Below are 23,450 nucleotides of genomic sequence, written 5' to 3'. Positions count from 1 at the left end.
ACTTTTGGGGCTTCACGGTGAGCGATCGCTTTAGGCGGCTTGGATTCCCAACATCTCTCGCAGCAGCGCGAGATCCTCTTTCACCTGATCGTTCTCGGCATTAGAGCGGGCGGTGCCCAGCGCATACGCCTGGTACACCAGGTAGAGCTCTTGGCGCTCTGCACCCGTCACCGTGGGCGTCTGCACCTGGAACGGAAGCAACTTGCCAAAGCGCAGCGCTCGGCTCAAGTCTCGCGCTGCGCCCTCTTGACGACGTTGACGCAGAGACGCTGCCGCCTGCACGATGAGCGCCTCGCAGCGATCCTGGATGCAGTCGAGCAAAACCTGTCGAGCTTTTTCCGCTGAAATCCCCAGTTCTTCTTGAGACTCCTTCAGCAGACTTTGGTTCTCAGGCGTAATGAGTCCGTTCTCAATGGCGTGCTCTATCTCTGCCCGAAAAGCTCGAACACGACGATCCTCGGTGAGTTTCAGGTCCCGCACAGGATCAACGTCAAGCTCGCGACACACGCGTCGAAACTCTGCCACCGCTTCCGCCATCCCAAATGTGCGAGAGAAGATCTTGTCAAAGAGGAAGCCTGCGCGCGCCTCCTTTGTCTCTTGGAGCAGCGTCCTGCACGTTGCCTCGTCCATGCTGAGCATGTTTTGAATATTCCGCAGAAACTCGATATCCTTCTCCTCGAGCCGATTATTCGTCAGCGCCTGTGATGCATAGGTTTTGTAGATTACGGAGCCGATATTCGAATGAATGGCATTGACCTCGGCTGAAGTAAGGCCCAGGATGTTCCCCAAATGTGCGAGGTTGTTAAAGAGGCGCTCCTTTTCTGTGCGACTTTTCGCTGCGAAGGACTGGATGAGGTATTGTCGATACATCTCCTGAAGAATGTTCAGATCGAAGACACCCCGGAGGTTCACCGGGTACACAGCCTGTTCATTCTCCATCTCTAGGATTCCATTGCGGATGTAGAAATCGATCAAGTTACTCAGCTCAATGGTGATGGTACCCGCCTCGATGCCCAGAAAAGCGCCCGCTCGTCGCACGAAGGGATCGTCACCGACATCGCGCTCTTCATCCTGACCCCGAAACGACTGTTTCTTCTGGAGGAGCTTGATCGCGCGCTGTACATAGCCCGCCATTCGTCGACGAGCTACCTGCAGGAAGAGCTCTCGGGCACGTCGTTCATCAAGGCAGAGCCGTTGTCGCAGACGCTCCAGCCCGGCGCGATACGGCTCCGGGATGATGCCGTTCGAGCCCATGCACTCGTCGACTGACTGCGCATAGGTGCCTGCGCAGACGCTGGCGTGCAGTGCCGCGAGCGCCTCCGAATCCAACTGGAGCAGCTCTCGCAAACGCGCCAGCTGACTGGACTCTTCCTCCGATGGTACCCGATTATCGCGGGTGCTCGCTTCAAGACGCTCTCGATACAGCTCCATACGAATATCGTGGGCAACCTTGGCCGGTATATGCAGGTCGCCTGCTATTTGGTTCAGGCTCTGGATATCCGCGTCCGTAAACTCGCTTCGATTTGCCATGACCTCGAGCACAGCTTCCCGGTAGACGGGACCAGCAGCACGGTTGTACGCTTGGGCAGCTTCGTTTTCAGAAATACGCAGAACGGCGCGAAGATCATCGAGGTTGCGTCCTTCTTGTGCGTCAATCATGCGGTCCTCAAGACATTTTGCCAGGTACACTCGATAGAGCTGCTGGCGCTCTAGGTCCGCGAGCTCATCAAGGAGCACACTCATGATACGCTCCAGTGACGCGTTCACGGTGCGTTGCTCGGCCGAATTCGGAACGACCTCTTCCCAGACGACGCCATGAATGATGCTCAAGCTTCTGCGGATAAGCCCCAGCAGGCGATTCAGTTCTTCAATCGTCATGGTAAGGTTCTGAACGCGGAGCGCTCGTGTGGCATCCTTCAGGATAGCGGTAACACGCCCGCGAATCCACTTCTCTGCCGCTGTGCGTGCGAGCTCTACGCTGAGCCCCAGCTCTTCCCGACGCACCGCTAGGCGCCCATGTGCCGTAGGAATGCGAAGATCTGCAGACTCAACGACGCGCTCCACCTCTTGCTGATAGAGCGGCTCTGCGGCATCGCGGAGCAGCGCATCTGCATCGCCTGCATCGATATCCAAAAGCCTCCTTGCCTCCTGGAGCACGCTCATGTCTTTTGCGGATAGACGTGGGACTTTCTCGTTCGAATGTGCTTGCAGGAGGCGCTGCACGAGCGCTCCATACGCCTCCAGATGCAGACGACTAGCGGTGCCATCGTCAACATCCAGCATTTCCCGAGCAGATCGCAATTTCTCTAAAGTGATCGACCGACCTTGCTCAAGCAGCCATACAGCCTTCCGCACTGCGGTCTGGTAGAAAGGAACGGCAATGTCACGAACACGCGCCTGAAACTCTGATTCTGACAAGTCAAATACGTTGCGCAAGCGGGCCATTTCGTAGCGGTAAGCCTCCTCTGGTTCAGTTGGATCGTCGAGCACGCGTGCAGATAGGAAGAGTAGCTTGGAAAGTTTCTGATTCACATCTTGTGCGCGTTCCCGGAAGATCTCATCATAGTTCCGATCGTCGACGTCTTGTGCGCGAATATAGTCGTCAATATAGACGAAATTTTCTCTACGAAAACGCATCGCTACTTGATGATGCGCGTCACCGACATCGACATGACTCAGACCAAACGCGGAGCGCAGTGCTTTCAACTGGCGAACTTCGGAGACGCGCGGCGTGCCGCTCGTCTGCACCAAAGCCAGTAGGTATCGTTCATAGAGACCAACAAGCGTCTCCAGCTTCCACGATGGAGCGTCCGGCTGCATCCCGTATTGTATTGCCACACGCTGAATCATCTCCGGATCGATGTGTGAGGCAAGCCCCAGTCGCGGTGGCGCGTTTGAGGACGTCGCTCCATTGTCGTCGCTTTCCGTGTCTTCGCCGCCATTGTCGTCTGCACGGCGACGCTGATCATCGCTCGCACTCGGCATGTTCTTCGTCGATACAGCAACCGTGCTCTCGACAAGAGCGCTTGCGAGCGCTCGCGGTGCACCAATCGAGCGTCCCCGCCGGAGCATCACCACGGCAAGCGCTGCAGTTGGAAGCGCACCCGCGGCGAAACCCGCAGCGCGTCGACGTCCCGGTGGCGTTACGCCGGCCGCAGCCGCCCCAATAGTTGCTGCAAGTAGCACACTGAAGAGTACGCGCCAGACTTGCCCCAAACCAGCCAGCCTGGTGGCCATGCGGTCGCTCCATTCGAGCCAAGCCGGCTTCACCAGCTGAGCCGGAACGCCAACGGGCCCAGTGCCCTCACTGCGGACCAGTTCTAAGAACCTCTTCGCTACGAGTTCGTTCAACTCTTCCTCTGATCGAGCATGCTGCTGCGAGATCGGTCCCGCTGCCTTGGCTCGCTCGACCGGTGCTCGCCCCAGCGCGAAGCGGTAAGGCGTCGGCACCTCGGCGGCAGCCTGCAGGGACTGACGCTCTACTCGGAAGCCGCGCACACAGCACCAGCGCTTTCCCCGCAGCTGCTGTTTACTGCAGCGACCTTTCCGTAGCAAGTTTCTCGTAGCAAAGTTCGATCCAGCCCCCGCAGGAAACAGGTTGACAAAGCCGAGTACGGCGAAAGGTCCTCTCGTGAAGTGCCAACCTTGTGCATGCTGCTGCGACAATGCTTCCGCAGGACTCTGCATGCCTTCGGAGCGGATTATGATCGATCGCTAAGCTGCTGTTGGGTAACTGACGGCTCTTCCGAGCTCTAGAGTTGCCACTCTCGCTCGGCAGAAACTGAAACACAGCTTCTGACGATCTCGAGTGTCCAGGCGAGGCGACGACGATGAGCCTTACGGCGACGATTGGGATGCGCGCCGCCGCCGCCGTCGCCGCCGCCGACGCCGACGATGATGATGATGAATATGATGATGAGGAGGAGGAGGAGGAGGAGGAAGAAGATGAAGAAGATGAAGATAACGCCCACCTGCCTCCGTTTTCCCATGAAAATCGTTACCGCACCAACGTCCAAGGGCTGACGGCGGTGATGGTGAAAGTGTTGGTCTTAGTAGTGTTGGTGGTGTTGGTGGTGGCGGCGGGTAGGTACGCGGCCATATCGGGTATTCAAGTCCATCGAAACATTCTGTTGATCGAAAAAACTCGGTTATTGCAGGGTCATCAAGTATCGGATGCAGCGTCAGCTACAACGTATCCAGGGTGGTATCCAGTGAATGTTTGCACGTGGGGTTTAGCCGCTCTTTAACGCCCCGCCGTCGATTCCTCGACACGTTTATTTTAGGGTTGATGTGAGGCGATTCGTTTGCTGCTCGCAGAGCATGCTGAGATACTTGCGCGATTTGAGGTCTTTTTCATGGAGACTGTAGCCAACTGAGCAATCGGGGGCATTCGCTTCGATTCATGCATGCGACGTTGGTGATAAACAGAGCGCCATTCAAGTTTGGTTGAGGCGAGACTCCTCAAGGAGCACTTTGCTTGGATACATGGACCGATGAAGGGAGTGTGAAGAATGTGAAATCTTTTATGGAGTTTTTGACCTTCGGCAATCGCGCACCTGGAAATTTCGAGTGCGATGCACGAATCCTACCTGAGCACAGCATTGCGGGTGCAGAAGCCGTGCACGAGCACCAACTGATGCCTTGGTGCGGTTGTCATCGGGGAAGCGCTTCCTGAAACGCTATTTTTGACCAAATTCATCGCACGAGCATGTGAGCGTAAGAGCGTTTGGTAGCTATTGTACAAGACGCATACCCATGACAGCGCAAGACGGTATCTTTTGATTGGGTAGCATCATAAGCGGGAGAGGGTATCCCAGTTTGCGAACTGGTCATCAGCATGCGGGTTTTCAACTTTTCTTACGGGCCAGTCTTGGCCGCTGCAGCGATAGAACGATGCTCATGCACTCGTGTCAGGTGAAAAAGGCGAACAGAACTTGTCGCTCTGTTCAGGTCTTTCGATATCTTTCCGGACTCGTGTTTTTTTTCGTGCATCGCATGGATATTCAACGTGCTGCAATCAAGGTGTGTGGATTCATGCGTAGTTTTAGGATGCTGGGTCGTCAGTTGGGCGTGGCCTCTTCCACGCTCTCCCGCTTAAGGTTTTTACGGAAATGGAATCAAGACGATTCGCGAAGCTATTGAACAGTTGTTCGACAAGTAACCGGTATCTTTGACCGACCCGTATCAACAAGCATCCGTTCTCCCGCTTGCCTTACGATCGACATGCTTACATTACGGATTCTTCAAGTTTTCGAATCTTTTTTTCTCCCTATGCCAGCCATGAGCGCAGCGACTCGAACTGTTGGATTGTCGACCGGGCACCGTCGACACCGACGCTTGGGTTTCGTTCACGGGCTCATGCTGAAGGCTCACTGAGCCAGTCACGACAAGAGGATGGATGTGCTTCAGGAGGTGAATCCCGCGCTGTCTCTCTCTAGCGAAGAAACGGGAATCGGCACCAGCGTGGTACGCTTTGTGGAGTACGCTACGAGAGCTTGCTTTCAAGTACAGAATCTTCCCGAGCTCGGGCTTGAGTCATCGCAGTGCTTGCTTCGTGTGTGCAGCGCGGTGACGGACGCTGGACACGAATGCAGCGTTGACGGGTCGAGATTTCGCGACTTGTTCTCCAGCGTGAGTGCTCCTTCCGGTCCCTGTCTCACGATGAGCAACATCGGGTCCCAGAAAAATCCGCTCTCGAATGAAGCAGCGTGGACGTGTGTGAGTCTGTGTATCTGTGTGTCAGTATGTGTCTGTGTCTGTATGTGTGTCTCTGTGTGTGTGTGTGTGTGTGTTTGAGCGCGCACAGCAGTCAGCATGCTCGCCGAGTGTATCGCCTAGCGGAAGACCGTGTTCATCGCGTACGGCACTGGGCACGGAAATGGGGTCGTCCCCTGAGGTGAGCGTCCAGTGCATGTGGCAGGCAGCACTCGGGGAAGCAGGTGCCCAGGACGTACGGGCATACCCGACCATGGTCACGTGTCAGTACTGTGAAGGGCGCAACGAGGATCTACACGAAGCAAGTCGTGCAAACGGCAACCGAGGCGTAGAACGCAACTACTGTCTTTGCGCGAATTCTGTCTGAAACAGCCGGAAGCGATGAATTCGGGACTTGAACACCGGCGACAGCATTCTGAGACTGCTGACAACGCAGCTGGAGGAACAGGGGAAACCGGCGTATGGCGAGCCAGAGAATATACAGAGAGAGAGAGAAGGGAAACAGTCGCAGAAACATCCCGTAAAGGCCGACGTCCATGGCGATGGAATGAGACGAAAACTTTGGGGTGTACGCTCCTGCTAGGTAAGTAGACCTGTTCCATTTTATGCTGACATGGGTATTGTGCACCCCGCGATTCCAACCGCACCGGCTTGCGAGTATCTTTCAACGTGCACACGGCTTGCATACCCCGACAAAACGGAGTCGTTCTTCCACTGTTCATCATCCTGACAAATACTGGTGCCGACGATTGCAGACAAAGTCGAGAGACTGCGTCCTGCATGCGATTCGCCTCGGTTGGCCGCATCACGCTTTTCATGTCCAATTCCAGAGCGAAACAATCGAAACAGAAGCGATCGATAGAGCAGTGACATTCCGGTGGTTCGCTGCATCGTGCCATAGATGCGGAGTGTTCATGACACTTCCGGAAAAGCTGCGCTAATTTTCTGCGACGGACCGGCCAACGTGCCTCCAAGTCGCATCACTTCAGTGCGGTCGCAGTACAACACCGCAAAGCTTCATCAGAGAAACAGATTTATGCACAGCAAAAGACGAGTTAGCTTTCGGCGAGCGAGGCACCAATACGTCGGGATCGAAGCTACACAATTCCTTGAAACGTTCCTGCGACCACAGAAGCCCTCATGAACAATCGCGTCTGTATCCGCAAGACCAGAAAGCGTCCAAACACACCCCTTTCACAACAGCAGGCACCTCTTCCAAAAGCGAGAATGTGTCAAAGCAAGTCGTCGGATGCTCAGGGCCGGAGCCGATCACGCCCAAGGCTTGGTTGCTGCTCCATTACCTGCCAATGAGTGCGCTCCGGAAACCGTTTCGCAATCATCATGGCGAGGTCTTGCTCTCTGCGCGCTCTGCGTATGAGCGTGATGCAATCACCGCCCCTACGTAGACGTCCTGCTCGGTGCAGAAAATGATGGTATGTTGCTGGTGCGTCAAAGCTGAGCACTCGCCCGACAAAGGGCCAATCGATTCCCCGTGCCATCAAATCCGAACAAATCAGCACATCAGCGGTGCCGTTGGCGAATTGCTCTACTGCCGCGTCTCGCATACGTGTAGGCATCCCGCCGTGGCACGCGAGGGCAAGGACGCCCTGCTCACGAAGCGTGTGCTGCACGAAACGACAGGTCTGGATGGAATTACAGAACACGAGGGTACTTTTGCCGTCTCGGAGTAGACCACGAGCGTCGGCTTGCAGCCATTCGAGCAAACGCGTCACCTTCTGCGGCGGATGCTGAACTAGTTCGAAACGAATACGCACAATTCGTGGCGGTTCGTGGAGCCCATTATCTCGAGCAATGAAGAGTTTTCGGGATGGCGTCAGCGCTCGGGCCAGCGCTTCGACCTGGGCGAGTGAGCCGCGAGTCATCGTGGCGGCAACGCACCACAGCTGTCCGCCTTGGAGTCGATGCAACGGAAGCGGTGCAAGCTGGTTGCGCTGCTGCATAGCAAACAGGCTGTCTGCCTCGTCTAGAACAAGGTAGCGCAGATGGCGCAAGCGAGTCCAGAGCGCCGGTTCTCCCTTTCCAGCAGTATCCCTAGCGGGCGACACCCATGCGGCAACTTCATTCGAAGTTTGAAACGCTTGTCGCGTCAGCAGCGAGCACGTCAGACCCGTGCATTCCGTAAAGTCGCTCCAGACACGGCAGACTTGAGCAGCCAACTCGCGAGTCGGAACGACGATCAGTGCCTGAGGCGACGGCGACGCTGGGCTGGTCGTTCGTGCCTCACGAGCACGGTCTCGCCGTAGTAGCTCTAGTAACGGAAGAACATATCCCAGGGTCTTTCCAGAGCCTGTCTGCGCAGTTAGAACTACATGATTACCTTCTAGCGCCGCAGGTATAGCCGTGGCCTGTACCTGGGTCGGCCGGCTCAGACGGAGCGCATGCAACGCCTGGATCAGGTCTGAGGAAAGCAGCCGGCTCCACGAACGTCCACTTGTCGACGCCAACTTGACAGAGACTGAAGGATGCAGCTACCAACTAGCGGATGAGAGTGCCTGTGAAATTTTTATATCGTATGAGCGACAAGACTACTGAGGTTCCGTTCCGTGCGCGACACTGCCAGACAGCCAACATCCAAACACGGCTTCGAAGCCGCCTACGTAGAGATGTAGAACAAGCGTTGCGGCTGCGCCAGAGCGCCGTGGCGCACTCGTGGTGCTCACTAGTCGGGAGATCGACGGAGCGAAACAGATTCAACCTCATGGATGCACCCAGGCTATGAAGTGGTATCCAGGATGGAGCTAATTGCGCTCCCGCAGTATCCAGTAGGTTACACAAACTCCGGAGCAGTCGTGCGCTGAGAATCGAGGTCGGATGAATCCAATAAACCTGCGGCTACCGAGGCCACCTCTGGTGCTTGCTGGGACGTCGAAGGTGCAACCGCCACTGCCAAAGAGACAACCAGAGACAGCAGAGCTTTTGAATGTCTTTGCGGATGTGGGATCGCGTTCCCTCTACATATCCTGGGAGCACCGCGAGACCCATCATGCGAACAATGGCTGAATGGTATGCAGCTAGCGCTGTTTTGGTGATATTCGTATCCAACCTTTGTTCCTGAGGTAGGGTGCGCTGCGAAATTAATGTAGCATACAAGCAACTGCAGGGGATCTGAGCACTCCTCTCTGGTTCCATACAGCAATCGTGCACTCAAGATACTCTCCAAATACGGCACATGTTTCAGGGGGTGTGCGAGCCCGCACGCTGCGCAACGATGGCGTTCGGGATGCTCCTGGACCAGAAGACCGGAAGCTCTGTTTCCTGTTACCGTTCGCTGCGGGGAGCAAAGCATGCGTTGTCGTGCTCCAAAAGTCCCGCAACTTTTACGCTGAGATTAGATGGACGGACAAGGCGACTCTCAGCGTGCTCGTTACCACCGCAGCATAGAAGCGGTAGCGGATCGCCCAAAGTTATGCTGCCCATTACTTGCATGCACGATGTGTCGTCGTCTCGCCGAGGAGTGGTTTGTACAGCCAGTACGATCCATAACCGTTGCATAATTGACAAGATATCGACATGCGCTGGATGGCGTCTGGGTGCTTAGCGGCGCCCGCCGTGGAGCCGCAGCGCCTCTCCGAAACCCCGCCTGTGGCACATGCAGGTCAGCAGCAGGTCCCGCTCTAGCGTTTCGGTGTCCATATGGATACCGTTGTTGCGCAGGTCGTTTATACGGACCGGAGACTCCCGGGAACGCACTTGACATCAACGGTCAGGGACGGGTTCATCGTTCCACGCCCCGTCATCCGTAAACTTGCATGAGTCATAGGATCCTTCAGAGATCTCGGTTATTTCCCACGTTCCATTGTCCGTCGATCCTGCCTCTAGTATCCAATATGTCGCCGATCGCGCCAATGCAAACGCAGAACGGAAACCTGACCAAATTTCTCATACAAGTGAGGGCTTCGGCTCGAGGCGCGACGACGATGATAACGGTGATAATGATGCCAGCGACATGCTGCATCCCCGTGCCATGCGCTAGTGTCAGTGCACGATGAATGAAAACAGGCGATCTCGGTATCGACGTGCCGATGCCCTCACTTGTATGACAAAGTTGGTCAGGTTTCCTGCTGTGTTCACTTTGGAAATATCGGCGACATTTTGTATGCTAGATTCAGACACGGTGGACTATGCAAAGTCGCAAATATCCAGTATTTCACAGGGAGTATATCGGTGGTTGAACGAGCAGGTCAAACGAGTAATGATGGATGCTTGCGCACGCGCGCTGATCTCAAGCGCCTCATCGGGGATGCCTGGTGTACGTGTGGACGTTCTGTCCAACAAAAGATCGCCGGTGCGCCGGCGATCCCGCGCACGTATCGCAGGGCGCTATGCGTGCAACGCGACGGCGAGCGTTCAGTGCGCACGCAGGACACCTGTTGTGTGTGTGCGTGTGTGTGTACGTGTGTGTATACGTGTGTGTGTGCACTGTTGCGAGTGTAAAACATGTGGCAAGCGTACGCTACCATAGCATTCTGTGGTCCATCATGGACGAGCCACAGGACCATATCCAGCGTACGTAAGGAGTGTTTTGGACATGTCTCGGATCAAGCGTCAAGGGCAGCGTTTACCTTTCCGTTCGCGAGTCGGCGTGGTGTGCCCCGTGCGGCGGGGCGGCCACGAAGCAGAGGCCTTGGAGGTTTACGCACAAGGGACTCGCTTCAGCGCTTACTCATGATAGGCAACGCGGTTAGTGACGCGAGCGCTAGAGCAGAGCGCCCAGTCGTACGCGTACCGGTGAAGCCTACTGCGCACGATGTCGCCACGGGGCGGGACCCTGAGCGCGTGCGCATCTTCGATACCACGTGTCGCGACGGCGAGCAGTCTCCAGGAGCCGCCATGAACGCCGAAGAGAAGCTGACACTGGCGCGTCAACTGGCCGCGCTTGGTGTTGACGTTCTGGAGGCCGGCTTCCCGGCTGCGAGCAACGGCGACTTTGAGGCTGTGCGTCGGATTGCGGAGCAAGTTGGGAACCGGCCCAATCCGCCGATTATTTGCGGCCTGGCTCGCGCCACCGCCGCAGATATAAAACGATGCTGGGAAGCCATAGAGGTTGCGGCATTTCCCCGTATCCATACCTTCATCGCCACGTCCGATATTCATCTCGAGCACAAGTTGCGCAAGACGCGCGCTGAGGTGCTCGACATCATATCGGAACAAGTGCGTTACGCCTGCTCGCTTTGCAAGGACGTGGAGTTTTCGGCTGAGGACGCAACGCGGTCAGACCCCGAGTTTCTCTACGAGGCTTTCCGTCGGGCCGCGGAGGCAGGGGCGACCACGCTCAACGTCCCCGACACCTGCGGGTACATTACGCCGAACGAAATGTACACCCTCATACGAGGCATCTACGAGAACGTCCCGGGCGTTCGGACCGGCGATGTTATTCTCTCCGTGCACGGTCACGATGATCTGGGTATGAGTGTTGCGAATTTCCTCGCTGCCTGTGAGGCAGGCGCTCGCCAGGTCGAGGTTACCGTGAATGGAATCGGGGAACGGGCGGGGAATGCATCTCTCGAAGAGCTCGTCATGGCGCTGTACGTGCGCCGCAATTACTATGCCAGAGTTTTTGGGCGGGATGATATTGCGTCGGGTCATAGTGATCGTCAGCTGACGAACATTCAGTTTCGAGAAATTGCAAAGACGAGTCGAATGGTGTCGAGCCTCACCGGTATGGTCGTTGCACCGAATAAGGCCGTGGTGGGCGCTAACGCTTTCCGTCACGAGTCGGGTATACATCAGCACGGATACCTCCGTAACGCCTCTACGTACTCGATCCTGAGCGCTGATACCGTGGGTGCCACCACGAATGCGATCTCTCTGGGCAAACTGAGTGGCCGAGCGGCGTTTCGGGCACGCCTCACGGAACTGGGCTTCGAGCTCAGCGACGACGACCTCAACCGAGCGTTTCTGCGTTTCAAGGAGCTTGCGGATCGAAAACGCGAAATTACCGACGCGGACCTGGAGGCGATTGTGAGTGGTGGCCTGAAGGAAATCGGGGTCGAGCATTTCAAACTCAAGCGAGTGCAGGTGCAGTGCGGCTCATCGAGCATACCGACCGCAACGGTGACTCTGCTTGTCATGGAGACCGGCAAAGAGGTTACCGTTCCGCGGACTGGTACAGGCCCCGTCGATGCGGCGTACTGTGCTGTCAACGCCGTCGTTGCGCAGCATGGACTGGATATTGAGCTGCTCGAGTATACTGTGTCCAGCGTCACGAGTGGCATCGATTCGCTTGGTGAGGTTATGGTTCGCGTTCGGGATCGGCGCATGGATCGCATCTTTACGGGTTATGCCGCAGATACCGACGTGGTGACCGCCTCGGTTCAGGCCTATGTGAATGCTCTGAATCGATGCAGCCGGAATACGAATACGCCCCAGCCGATTCACCCGCAACATAGCAGTGCCTGATGCATGTGGCGGCCGCCGTCGTCGGTTGCGCTCTGAGCGGATCTGGCGAGCCTTCGCTGAAGTACCCGATACAATGCAAAACGTCATGAAGTTGCAGTCTGCATGGAGTTTTCGCAATATGTGGCATGACGCCCGTATCGAACGAGAAACACGTGCAGTTATCCAAACCAATTTTGGACAATTTGCTCCCTTCTTCGAGGGTCGTTCGGGAGGCCTCGGAAACCAGGACCTGCTGCAAGACGGCGGCGCACTCGCGATGACACGAGCGGCACGGCTGGTGCATCTGTCGACTGAGTATGTTTCATGGCCGGTTTACTGTTATGGTACACGTATTACTGAACGCCATGGTGGTCCCTTGCAAATAAAAAAGGTGCTGTGCATATTGAAGTCAAGCAGATGCAACACCAGAGTCCGCGTCGAATACGAGGCCGCATGCTTCGTCCAACGATCTGGGAGGCGGTCACGTATGCTTTTCTGTCGAAAAGCACAGGACCCCATTAGGCATCTCGACAAAGTGAACGATACGAATTCTCGCAGGCGTTATCGTGATCCGGGGCGCAGATGCAGGATGCACTGGCTCCTTCCGCGATGCAATCAGGGTGTATGTGTGTGTGTGTGTGTATGTATGGAGGACCTGCACGGGCATCCGGCGGAGACCGTGGAGTGCAGGCGCGAGCACAGCGCTCTTCTATCGATGCTGAGTGATGCCCATGGATTTCAACGGAGTCCTTAAACATTGCCGAAAGCGGTAGCGTCATACATGAGCATTCGGAGGAATGCAGACGACAATCGAACCTGTATGGACTGAGCAACAGCACCCGTATCCTCGAATCCGCTGGAAGTATCCCCTGGAAACCGAGAAACCTCTTTCATATCCAGACCTGGATAAACTGCGATACAGGACGCACATCCACGAATCCACCTGTCCGAATCAGTTTTCCAAAACACGAGTCCAATACAATGGAAAACACCTTCGGGATGGTATCGCGGGGGCGGCAGGCATTCGCATACTCGCAATGGTGCTGTCGGGAATTCTGTGCTATACTCGAATGCAGCATCGCTACATCGCCGTGCGTTTGCTGGAATCGTTCAGCGCTCGGCATGCTCGTTTGACAGGGAGTCTAGTGCCGACGTACGCACAGGCGTCGCAGGGCCGTCCTTCCTCCTTGCGACGCCTGCAAAAAGCTCGGTACCTCAACGTCTGCTAAACTGAACTGGCACATGTTCTGGTTCAGCGAGGCCGCCTCTGGAGCAACAACAACGCTCGAGTGATTCCCAGTCAGCACAGATCCGTAGCAGTCCGTGCGAGGGTTTTCCGCTTCTAACACCGAACTGGTGTACCGCTTTCAGATTGCAAACTAAACACGAACAAAAAGTCTCCTCCTGGCAATATCCGAAAGCGCCACCTGCGCTGTCTAGGATAACAGTGCTCGCAGCAGCACCGTGCGCAGGTCTAATTGTCGCCCACATGCGACCTCGTATTGTGTCAGAGGCACTTTATGCATCAAACACGAGAATAACGGGTTCGCCCATGATGACACCGCGCTGCTCCGCTTCGGGGCCATCGACATCTAGTTCCACTTCATGCACGCCCAGCTGCTGCGCTAGGTAGCCGAGATTTTCCAAAAGTACCGCCTTTTCGTCAAACTCAAGCGCCACCGTAAAGTCCTTCCGCTCCCGCAACGTCATCGCCAGTGCCATTGCTCGTTTGGCAACCCGTCGCAAGACCGGATCCGAAGCTATGCGTTTCGGCAGGTCCGCTGCAAACGACTGAGTCGTAGGGTCATACGCCTGTTGAACAAGTTCGACGCAGCGAGTTTGCCAAGCTGTTGGTGTCGTGCGAACCACGAGTCGTACGCGCACAGCTCGAGCACCTACTTGATCACTGGGGTCGCGCTCGCGCTCTTCCTTGTCATCGGTGCTGGTAGAAGCAGTAGGGGCAGCAGCATCCCCTGCACGTTGCGATCGATGCGCAAGGCGTTTCTGCAGCACGAGTCGGGCTCGATGCAAAAGCGCCTGTAGATAGCGACCGGCAGCTCGAATGGCGACCCGTTCGGGTGACCCCAGTAAAGGGCTCGTTTCCAGCCAGTGCATTGGCGGGGCTGGCGACTTTTCGTGGAGCAGCCGTCTCCATATCCAAGTACACGTATGCGGACAGATCGGGTAGAGCGCAATCACCTGCGCATGAATATAGTGACGCCATACCTCATGATGCAGTTTTGTGAGGTCGGTATCCCCGCCAACAGCGACCCGCCAAATCCCCAGTGCATCCTGCAATTCATAGAACGCGAACTTGAGGGCGTCTCGAAACTCGAGTCGTTCGTACGCGTGCGCTGCGGCTGCCACCAGTGCATCCACTTCCGCCTCCATAACGCGATCCCAGAACTGAAGCGGCTGACCTGAACGCATCTGCCCATTCTTGAGCAGAGCCTGCGCTTCAGTGGCGAGCGCTAAAAGAGTTGTCAGTTTCAAAATAGCCTCATCCGCCGTCTTCACTTGAAAGTTGGCGTCATCAACGCCGTCGCCGGCATCCGCGAGCGCAAATCGCACCGCATCTGCGGAGAAATTCCGTACTGCCTCCGCTAGCGTGAGAAAGTTGCCCGTTGACTTGGACATTTTCTCATTGTTGATCATAATATGGCCGTTTGCGCGCACTCCCAAAGGCCACTTGTCGGGCGGAAAGATAGCCACATGGTTGTAGATGAAGAACGTCAAATGGTTATTGATCAGGTCTTTGCCGCTCACGCGCAGATTCAGCGGGTACCAGTAGAGAAACTCGCGCCGCATCGCTCGTGCAACAGAGCTGGGTATCGGGAGAGATTCTGCATCGCCTTGACCGAGAAAAACATAGTTCCAGACAGCCGGAGTGAGTTGGCTGGCTGGACCAGCCGCCCCCGGAACCTGGCCGTTCAAGTCCCGATGCAGGATGTGTGCAACGGTGTAGTATGCCATATAGATCGTGCTATCACTGAGTGATTCGATCACATACTGCGGGTCCCAAGGCAGACGCGTTCCCAGTCCGAACGAACGAGAGCACGCCCATTCGCGAAGCCACTCAAGGACTGCTTCGAAACTGCGTTTCGTTTCCGGGTGGTACGTCTCCATGGCCTCTAGACACGTTCTGGCGAGCTGCTTCCACTGCTCCTCACCGTAATCGATGTACCACTGGTCGCAGAGCGCGACCACACACTCATCGCCGGAGCGTGATACAACAGGGCGCTCTGGCTCCGAGTAGACCACCGCATCGCCTTGGTCGAGCAGCAGCTGACGAATCAGTGGCTTGGCAACGTGAACGCGCTGGCCGGCATGGGGGCCCACCAAGAGCACTCCGTCATAAAAGCCCCGCAGATAGACTTCATCCTTGGCTTTGGCGAGCGCATCGCGATCGTTCTGGGAGTGCACCCGATACCGTTCACAGGCTGCCTGAGCAGAGAGCGATCCCATCTCGGGCACTTGAATGATGGGCACCGGTTCAAAGGGCAACACCCACTCATCCCGGAGACCGTACTTGCGACGCAGAGCAGGCTTCTCTTTCAGGTCCTGCAGCGCACGGTAATCGTCGGGTGAATCGCTCGGTACGCTGGTAACGACTCCAGTACCCTTGTCCGATGTGATGCTTAGCATCGGTAGCACATAGACGTGCTCGTAGCTGCTAAGCGGGGCGCGCACTGCGGCACCCAGCAACGCCGCGCCTGGGAAGGGCCCCAATAGGCAGCGTGTCTCCCCGTAGACTGGTGACCAATACTGAAAGGCGAGGTTCCGCGCTGCTCGCTCTGTGACAATAAACACATCGCCATCTGCGTTGACCTCGTAGGCACCGTAGCTTCCGTCGGGCGCTATCCAACAATTCGTCTGACCGTACATAGTCTCTGGACGCAATGTAGCGGCAGCCAGGTAGACTCGTCGCCCAGCGAGCGGTTCCAACACAGCCGGAAACGGCTCCAGTACCTGCATTTTTATCAGCACGTATTCCTGTGGTTGGACACCCTCGCCACTAGCTCGATCATGATCCGCACAGGCCTGCCTGTCTAGCGGGGAATAGATGGTGTAGCGTTTTCCGAACTTGATACGACCTTGTGCTCGGAGTTTTTCGAAATGCCACCGCACGAACGCGTCGTAATACGGGTTCGCCTCTGTGGTGATGAAGGAACGCCGCCAGTCCACGTGCAGTCCAAGCTGTTTCGCATCCTGCATACCGATCGGTGGCCAGTACATGAGCCACTTGAACGGATCCGTGAAAGAGGGAATTTCCGTGTCGGGAACACCGACCGCCTGCAGAATACGGTATTGGAAGCGGAGGCCGCCAGTTTTTGCCAAAACTTTCGACTTTAGCCCCACCGAGCCGTCGACAGGTGCATCCAGGCCTGCGTCTGCACCTGTACGCTGAGGCGTGTCGGGAAACTGAGGCGGACACCCGTAGGTTTCCAGCTCTCTGGCCAGTTTCGTCGCCGACGCTTGGATCGGCATCCCCGTACAGTGAAAGCCAAAGGGAAAGAGGCACGGGCGTCTTTTCATACGTTGATACGCCACTGCAAACTCCGCCTTACTCAGCGAAAACGCGTGACCCAGGTGGATCGGTCCATTTGCGTAGATGTAAGGAAACGTGACGAAGAACGTCGGTTTCTGCCGAGGCTCCACTCCGAGACTGGACCAGCCGCCCTCGGCATCAAAGTCTTCTGGAGCGTCAACGTCGAAGACGTGCTCCTGTTCCCACCAGTTTTGCACCTCTGCCTGTATTTTCAATAAAGTATCTCTCCTTGTAGTAGCCATAATGATCTGGACTTTGGTCGCACCGGGTCGTCGGTCCCTTCCCGTCGAGTGTTACAGTCGACGTTAGAGGTGTTGCCAGTGGCGAACGCTGCGGAGGAAAGTTGTCGCAGCGGCGGTCGCGGTGTCCTTCCATGACCCAGCCCGATGAAGACGGCGAACAGAACTTGTCGCTCTGTTCAGGTCTTTCGATATCTTTCCGGACTCGTGTTTTTTTTCGTGCATCGCATGGATATTCAAAGTGCTGCAATCAAGGTGTGTGGATTCATGCGTAGTTTTAGGATGCTGGGTCGTCAGTTGGGCGTGGCCTCTTCCACGCTGTCCCGCTTAAGGTTTTTACGGAAATGGAATCAAGACGATTCGCGAAGCTATTGAACAGTTGTTCGACAAGTAACCGGTATCTTTGACCGACCCGTATCAACAAGCATCCGTTCTCCCGCTTGCCTTACGATCGACATGCTTACATTACGGATTCTTCAAGTTTTCGAATCTTTTTTTCTCCCTATGCCAGCCATGAGCGCAGCGACTCGCACTGTTGGATTGTCGACCGGGCACCGTCGACACCGACGCTTGAGGTTTCGTTCACGGGCTCATGCTGAAGGCTCACTGAGCCAGTCACGACAAGAGGATGGATGTGCTTCAGGAGGTGAATCCCGCGCTGTCTCTCTCTAGCGAAGAAACGGGAATCGGCACCAGCGTGATACGTTTTGTGGAGTACGCTACGAGAGCTTGCTTTCAAGTACAGAATCTTCCCGAGCTCGGGCTTGAGTCATCGCAGTGCTTGCTTCGTGTGTGCAGCGCGGTGACGGACGCTGGACACGAATGCAGCGATGACGGGTCGAGATTTCGCGACTTGTTCTCCAGCGTGAGTGCTCCTTCCGGTCCCTGTCTCACGATGAGCAACATCGGGTCCCAGAAAAATCCGCTCTCGAATGAAGCAGCGTGGACGTGTGTGAGTCTGTGTATCTGTGTGTCAGTATGTGTCTGTGTCTGTATGTGTGTCTCTGTGTGTGTGTGTGTGTGTGTGTTTGAGCGCGCACAGCAGTCAGCATGCTCGCCGAGTGTATCGCCTCGCGGAAGACCGTGTTCATCGCGTACGGCACTGGGCACGGAAATGGGGTCGTCCCCTGAGGTGAGCGTCCAGTGCATGTGGCAGGCAGCACTCGGGGAAGCAGGTGCCCAGGACGTACGGGCATACCCGACCATGGTCACGTGTCAGTACTGTGAAGGGCGCAACGAGGATCTACACGAAGCAAGTCGTGCAAACGGCAACCGAGGCGTAGAACGCAACTACTGTCTTTGCGCGAATTCTGTCTGAAACAGCCGGAAGCGATGAATTCGGGACTTGAACACCGGCGACAGCATTCTGAGACTGCTGACAACGCAGCTGGAGGAACAGGGGAAACCGGCGTATGGCGAGCCAGAGAATATACAGAGAGAGAGAGAAGGGAAACAGTCGCAGAAACATCCCGTAAAGGCCGACGTCCATGGCGATGGAATGAGACGAAAACTTTGGGGTGTACGCTCCTGCTAGGTAAGTAGACCTGTTCCATTTTATGCTGACATGGGTATCGCGTGTAAGCCCGTGTTCGCTCATCGGGCCTGCTCCATTCCAGTCGCAGACGGGTTTCGGAATATGCGCTGCAGCGCACAACAGTGAAACACCGTTTGAACGACTTCGGGGTTGGTGTGTATCTCCGCGTCTGTGTTTCAACGTTGTAGTTATATCGAGCGCTTCCATCTCGTGAACTCGCAGTGATCAACATAGCTACCAGGAGCGCGCTCACTTTACGTTTTCTTTTGTGAGGCCGACGCCTTTCTTTCGAAGCCGCCTGTGGTCGAACGGTCGCTATTTCGTTCGTTTGTTGCCAGCAGCGGGTCTGCTACGTTCAAGTTCAGTACAAACAGCTATTTCTCTGTGATTTTAATTTATACTCAACCTAGTCTATACTCGTGAACTGGTCACAGATGCTGGTAAACGCCGTCTAGGGTGAACTTTTACCAGTCGACTGTGGCGTCAGAAGCAGTGCTTGGCGTTTTCTGCCCACTGCACGACCAGCTCGGACTTTGTACTCGTCTAGCGAGTGACATCAAGCGCAGCATCACTCGAGAACAAAACACCGAGCAGCTGACAGACCGTTGGGGTTCACCCCGGCCCTCGCAAGTTGGACCCATACAGCGAAGAACCTAACCTCCTGTATCGCTCGACATCAGAACGTAGAGCGGCTGACAGAACTGAGGATATCAATCAAACTGAAGTTCGTTTCCGAGTTTGCTCATGAAGCGAAGCGATGTCGTCAGACAAACGAAATCCAACGAGCGCATCTCTCCTCGCTTAGCCCCTGGTATGTTGCTCGGCTCCGGAACGGATACTGATCCCGAGCGTGTTCCAATAGGGGCAGCGTCTGATCCAGCAGGAACTGCAGGAGGTGTCGCACCCGGGATGTCCATCGATGGTGCGAAGGATGCTCCTTGGAATGCGCCTGCTGGTGACGTCAGCATGGCGAGCAGAGAACAGGCGGTTGCCGATCTCGCTTTTCCCCTCACATCGCAAGACGACACCGTTGGCGGACCTGAGGCATCTGAAGGCGTTTCTACTGACGCGGGACAATGTTCCATCGTATTTCGGCTCTTTCCGCTGCAGTTATGCCTGCATCCGAGCATGACGCATCCGACGAGAGTCTCGAAGAATGCGCTGGGATCGGAGCTAACAGAAATGGTCAAGAAATGCACTACGTTTCGACCTCTCGTAGGCAGCGTATGCGAAATCGTTACTGGACGGGAGCATGCGGAAGCGACACATTCGCGTATAGGGATGACCTCTTTCAACCGAATGTTCTGTTTGCAGGATGCATCACCGATGGAATGGCATGCCGGGGAGACCGCGAATCTCCGTCTAGAATTGGCCCATGGCTTGCCCTACGCGCTCGAGCGTTTTCGTGTCCGAGTTGAAATGAGGGATGCATCCGAGACGATGCTCCTTCTCGAGCGACTCGACGAGACCGCGCTTCCACCAGAACGATGCCGAGCTTGGTCGCTTCGTCTCCCGTTCGAAACACCGGGGGAGCACTTTGTGAGCTGTCAACTGCTTTTGGCGCAGCCGAGCGCGGGTTTGCAGTTGAGTACGCATCGCGCGAGTCCCGGCAGCGCTTTTGCGAAGAACGCAACACCAATCTCACCGACAGCAACGCCAATGACCTCGTTTCAACAGACTTTTCGCTTCCAGGTCAGTGATGCCTGGCAGTTAGAGGGGTATGCGCTCGCCTGGGGATCGACGACCCTCGACAAAAGATCTGAGCGCGGAAGGCAGACATTTCTCTGGCTCGTGAACATCCAGAACACAAGCCACGAGCCGCTGTACTTGCTTGCTGGACAATGCCGCCCAGACGCCCCAACGTTTCAGGGTAGTGAGAAGCCGCTTGAGCCGCCGGAAACCGTTCCTTATATTGCCAGTCCCATGGAGACCCAGGAGAAAGCCCCATTTTCCGCAGGACCATCCCCTGCATCGGGTGCAACAGCATCAACGTCGAGCTGGAAACTCATGCCGCTTCGCTTCCGTACAAAGGCACCACTGCTTTCACCAGGCGATCGAGCACGGTTTGTGTTTATGCTCCATCGTCGCCCTGCTTCCTCGAAAAGCGCCAACAGCGCACCTAGCCTGGATACACCGTTTCACCCGGGTAGTGTAAGCATTCAGTGGCGTACCACGCGAGGCGTTCTCGGAGAACGCACCTGGGTGGCTCTCTCGACGCGCTGGTTACCGCAACAGATTTATTTTTCGCCATTACCGGAGATACCGGAAGGAACGGGAACGTCGTCGCCTTATCGCATTGTCCTGCAGTTTTGTCGTCCAGCAGCGCGGATACGACTTGAAACTCCATTCGAAATCTGTTACACCATCGAGGTCAACTGGTCTGTTCCACACAAATCTGGTTCGAAGACGTTGCAAACGGAGTTTTCCGCGGTAGGCACCGAGTCCCCGTGCGGAGTCCTGCACCTGGAAGCCGAAACGTTGCCTGGGACACTCCTACCTATTGGAAACTGTACTCGTCACCTAGTATCCCTCTACTCAGCATCCGCGTGCTCAATTCGTTTCTGGTACTTTCCTCTTCGCGAGGGTTGTTTCCCGATACCCCGCTTGATCGCGAGAGAATCCGATCAATCGGGAAACACAGCTGCAAAGGCCGCATACCTGTTACCGGTCTCGACTCGAAGACTTCCATTTGGACACTGCCTGCTGTACATACATCGTTGAGCGCACTTGTGACGCCATGTTCTGAGCGAGGGATGCCTCAAAACGGAGGCAGCGCGGGAGCTCCAACTGCCAGACGGGAAATGCGCTCCGCAACACAGAGGCCGAAATGAGAGCTCAGCGCCTAGCGGAGGCGGAGAGCCCTGTTTCCCGGTAAACGCGTCGTGCCGTCTTCGATTCTGGCTAGACCTGTATATTCCATCTCTGCTGATAGTCCATCGAAATCGGATGAATCTGGAATGGGTCCCAGTTCTCTCATTCGGGAGTCCATGCTATTGTTTGGGTCGCTCCTGATTCCCATCAACACCGGCCTTGGTAGGTTGTATCTGCGATTGCTCGCGTTTCCTCTCGCGCATCTCCGGGTTTAAGTCTCTCTTTCTCTCCAGCTTCGTTGTCAGCAGTCGAAGGATGTTGATGGCAGTATTCAAGTCTCGACTTGGGCGTTTCCGCATGTGATCGAGACTTTTTTTTTTCATGCGCATGCGAATTTTGCAGTCTTGGTTATGCTTACCGTTTCATGTTCTTCGTGGACAGCATCGCTGGGCCATTTGCAGCCTGGACACTAGACTGTAATCAGGCGCTGTCATACAATCACAGCATCTCCTGGTCAGAGGACCGCCCTACTACGCACGAGCACTTGCTTCATCGCTCGGTACATGCCCCTGGAAGCCGACTGTGTCGGTACAGTACCCTACGATAACAAGCCTGTTCTGGGCGATTCCCTGGGCGAGTCCTCTCTCTTCCGAGAGTGCAATCGCAGACTGTTCTATTCGAACAAAGGCACGTGGAAAGCGATGTTGTCCATGATGGAACAAGGACGGGAGGGAAAATCCACGCTGGTGATCCAGCTGAGAACTTTCGACTCGTCTACGCGCGCGTTGCGCAATGCAATGACGCACGCGGCACCGGCAGCGATCGCTGCGATAACAAAAGCCCGAGTCCAAAACACTATGCGATGCGGAAAGAAGGAACAGGAGTCACTGGGAGCAAATCCCCTGCGAGAGATATCATCCTGCCGTTCAATGCTGTTTCGTCGATGGCCCCAGAGAGAAGAGCATTCGTCTCTCGGACAGGATTAGTTATTCGACGTGACAAGCTCCGTGAGCTTTCGGCATGAACGAGTGAACAAGTCCCCAAGAGATAAAGTCGGGTTTTGTTTGGCCTTAATCCAAGGTCGCGAATCGCCCCGGCGATGCGTCTCCCGGAAACACGAGCGTTGTAAACTTGAAGATTGCGTGGTTTGAGCACGCCGCACGCAAGGAATAGTGAAGACTGGGCGCTTGTGTGTATGAACCCGATATTGACATCGGTTGTGTTACGAACGCTTGCTTGAAGACGTCATGAGTCATGATCATCACAGAGATGTGAAAGATTTCGATAGCAAAAACTCCGAGTAGCCACTCCGAAACGACGACTTTGACTCCGAAAATTACGTATGAATCCCTGTGCCGTTCTTGCCATACGACGAATACCGAGATTGTTCGTCAAAACCAAATCCACAAAACTTCAAAAGGCGGAAACATAGCATGTCCTTCATAACTCCATGCTCATCGGATACGAGTACCGGGGTTGGCTCTTCGGAACAGGGGCCATCGTGGCAGGTAGGATCCTGGGATCGCCCAGCACCAACGCCGCCGCACCGTTCACAACGCACCGTTTTCGTTGATTGTTCAGGCGTGCAGGAGCCAGCAAGGTCTGGATGCTTCCTATCGCGTCTACTGCGACGCAGATGGGGAGCAACAAGACCAGAATATTTGCTCGACAGCCGGCAAAAGCCCCACCGCCTCTGGCCTGGTTGAGTCGACCCCGAGACCCTCGAGCAACAGCGATTGCAGCTGCGGGCCAACAGTCCTCGCGACGGGTCAGTAAACGAGAACTGGAGTCACATGGCAGTGCTACTGACGCCTGGACGGCTATCCACGGAGTTGTGTATGACATAACCGCTTACTTCAGATTCCACCCTGGTGGTGCGGAAATCCTGTTCATAGAAGCGGCCGGAAAGGATAGCACAGCTGTGTTTGATGAGATGCACCCGTGGGTGAACGTGGCGTGGCTCCTAAAAGACTATCGAATAGGACTCTATGCGCCCGAGTCGGAGGACGACGGCGGAGACGACGACGACGACGACCGGACGATGACTAGTCCAGAATGACGAGCGGTTCGTGGTGTTGTTGTAGTCCGCGCAAACATGAACCGTCCGAGCACCACATTTGGCAGTATCCGAGGTGCTCCGAGGATACCCCATGGGAGTTCCAAATTATCCTGAGTTCTACACTGCGTATTCGTCGTGGAGGTA

At 55.7% G+C, this 23,450-nt stretch overlaps 6 protein-coding genes and 3 non-coding genes across 9 annotated transcripts, besides 2 other annotated features; 6 read left to right on the top strand and 3 right to left on the bottom strand.

Moving 5' to 3' along the window:
- Positions 1-30: 30 nt before the first annotated feature.
- On the bottom strand, positions 31-3,687 carry CYME_CMQ342C (similar to chloroplast inner membrane protein Tic110; the record flags this gene model as incomplete). The annotated part of the gene is made up of 1 exon (XM_005538179.1): positions 31-3,687. One exon carries the CDS (start codon positions 3,685-3,687, stop codon positions 31-33), a length of 3,657 nt encoding a protein of 1,218 aa, XP_005538236.1.
- Positions 3,688-3,914: 227 nt separating this feature from the next.
- CYME_CMQ341T lies at positions 3,915-6,249 on the top strand. The gene has a single exon (XR_002461574.1). It is a non-coding gene; the product is annotated as a hypothetical transcript (transcript).
- Positions 5,052-5,794: a sequence feature (possible transcribed region).
- Positions 5,359-7,979, top strand: CYME_CMQ339T. The gene has a single exon (XR_002461573.1). It is a non-coding gene; the product is annotated as a hypothetical transcript (transcript).
- On the bottom strand, positions 6,969-7,676 carry CYME_CMQ338C (similar to ATP-dependent RNA helicase deaD; the record flags this gene model as incomplete). The annotated part of the gene is made up of 1 exon (XM_005538178.1): positions 6,969-7,676. The coding sequence occupies one exon, from the start codon at positions 7,674-7,676 to the stop codon at positions 6,969-6,971; it is 708 nt and encodes a 235-aa protein (XP_005538235.1).
- Positions 7,980-10,173: 2,194 nt separating the features above from the next.
- Positions 10,174-12,135, top strand: CYME_CMQ337C (2-isopropylmalate synthase; the record flags this gene model as incomplete). Its single annotated transcript, XM_005538177.1, has 1 exon — positions 10,174-12,135. One exon carries the CDS (start codon positions 10,174-10,176, stop codon positions 12,133-12,135), a length of 1,962 nt encoding a protein of 653 aa, XP_005538234.1.
- A 1,497-nt stretch (positions 12,136-13,632) lies between these two features.
- CYME_CMQ336C (leucyl--tRNA ligase) lies at positions 13,633-16,905 on the bottom strand (the record flags this gene model as incomplete). Its single annotated transcript, XM_005538176.1, has 1 exon — positions 13,633-16,905. One exon carries the CDS (start codon positions 16,903-16,905, stop codon positions 13,633-13,635), a length of 3,273 nt encoding a protein of 1,090 aa, XP_005538233.1.
- Positions 16,906-17,074: 169 nt separating this feature from the next.
- Positions 17,075-18,893, top strand: CYME_CMQ335T. Its single transcript, XR_002461572.1, has one exon. It is a non-coding gene; the product is annotated as a hypothetical transcript (transcript).
- A 287-nt stretch (positions 18,894-19,180) lies between these two features.
- Positions 19,181-21,157, top strand: CYME_CMQ334C (hypothetical protein; the record flags this gene model as incomplete). Its single annotated transcript, XM_005538175.1, has 1 exon — positions 19,181-21,157. One exon carries the CDS (start codon positions 19,181-19,183, stop codon positions 21,155-21,157), a length of 1,977 nt encoding a protein of 658 aa, XP_005538232.1.
- Positions 20,655-22,716: a sequence feature (possible transcribed region).
- Positions 22,717-22,853: 137 nt separating this feature from the next.
- CYME_CMQ332C (unknown heme-binding protein) lies at positions 22,854-23,306 on the top strand (the record flags this gene model as incomplete). Its single annotated transcript, XM_005538174.1, has 1 exon — positions 22,854-23,306. The coding sequence occupies one exon, from the start codon at positions 22,854-22,856 to the stop codon at positions 23,304-23,306; it is 453 nt and encodes a 150-aa protein (XP_005538231.1).
- Between the last annotated feature and the right edge of the window lie 144 nt (positions 23,307-23,450).

The sequence above is a fragment of the Cyanidioschyzon merolae genome, chromosome 17 (genome assembly GCF_000091205.1).
Source record: "Cyanidioschyzon merolae strain 10D DNA, chromosome 17, complete genome".
Lineage (NCBI taxonomy): Eukaryota > Rhodophyta > Bangiophyceae > Cyanidiales > Cyanidiaceae > Cyanidioschyzon > Cyanidioschyzon merolae.
This window is presented reverse-complemented; position numbering and strand designations above follow the sequence as displayed.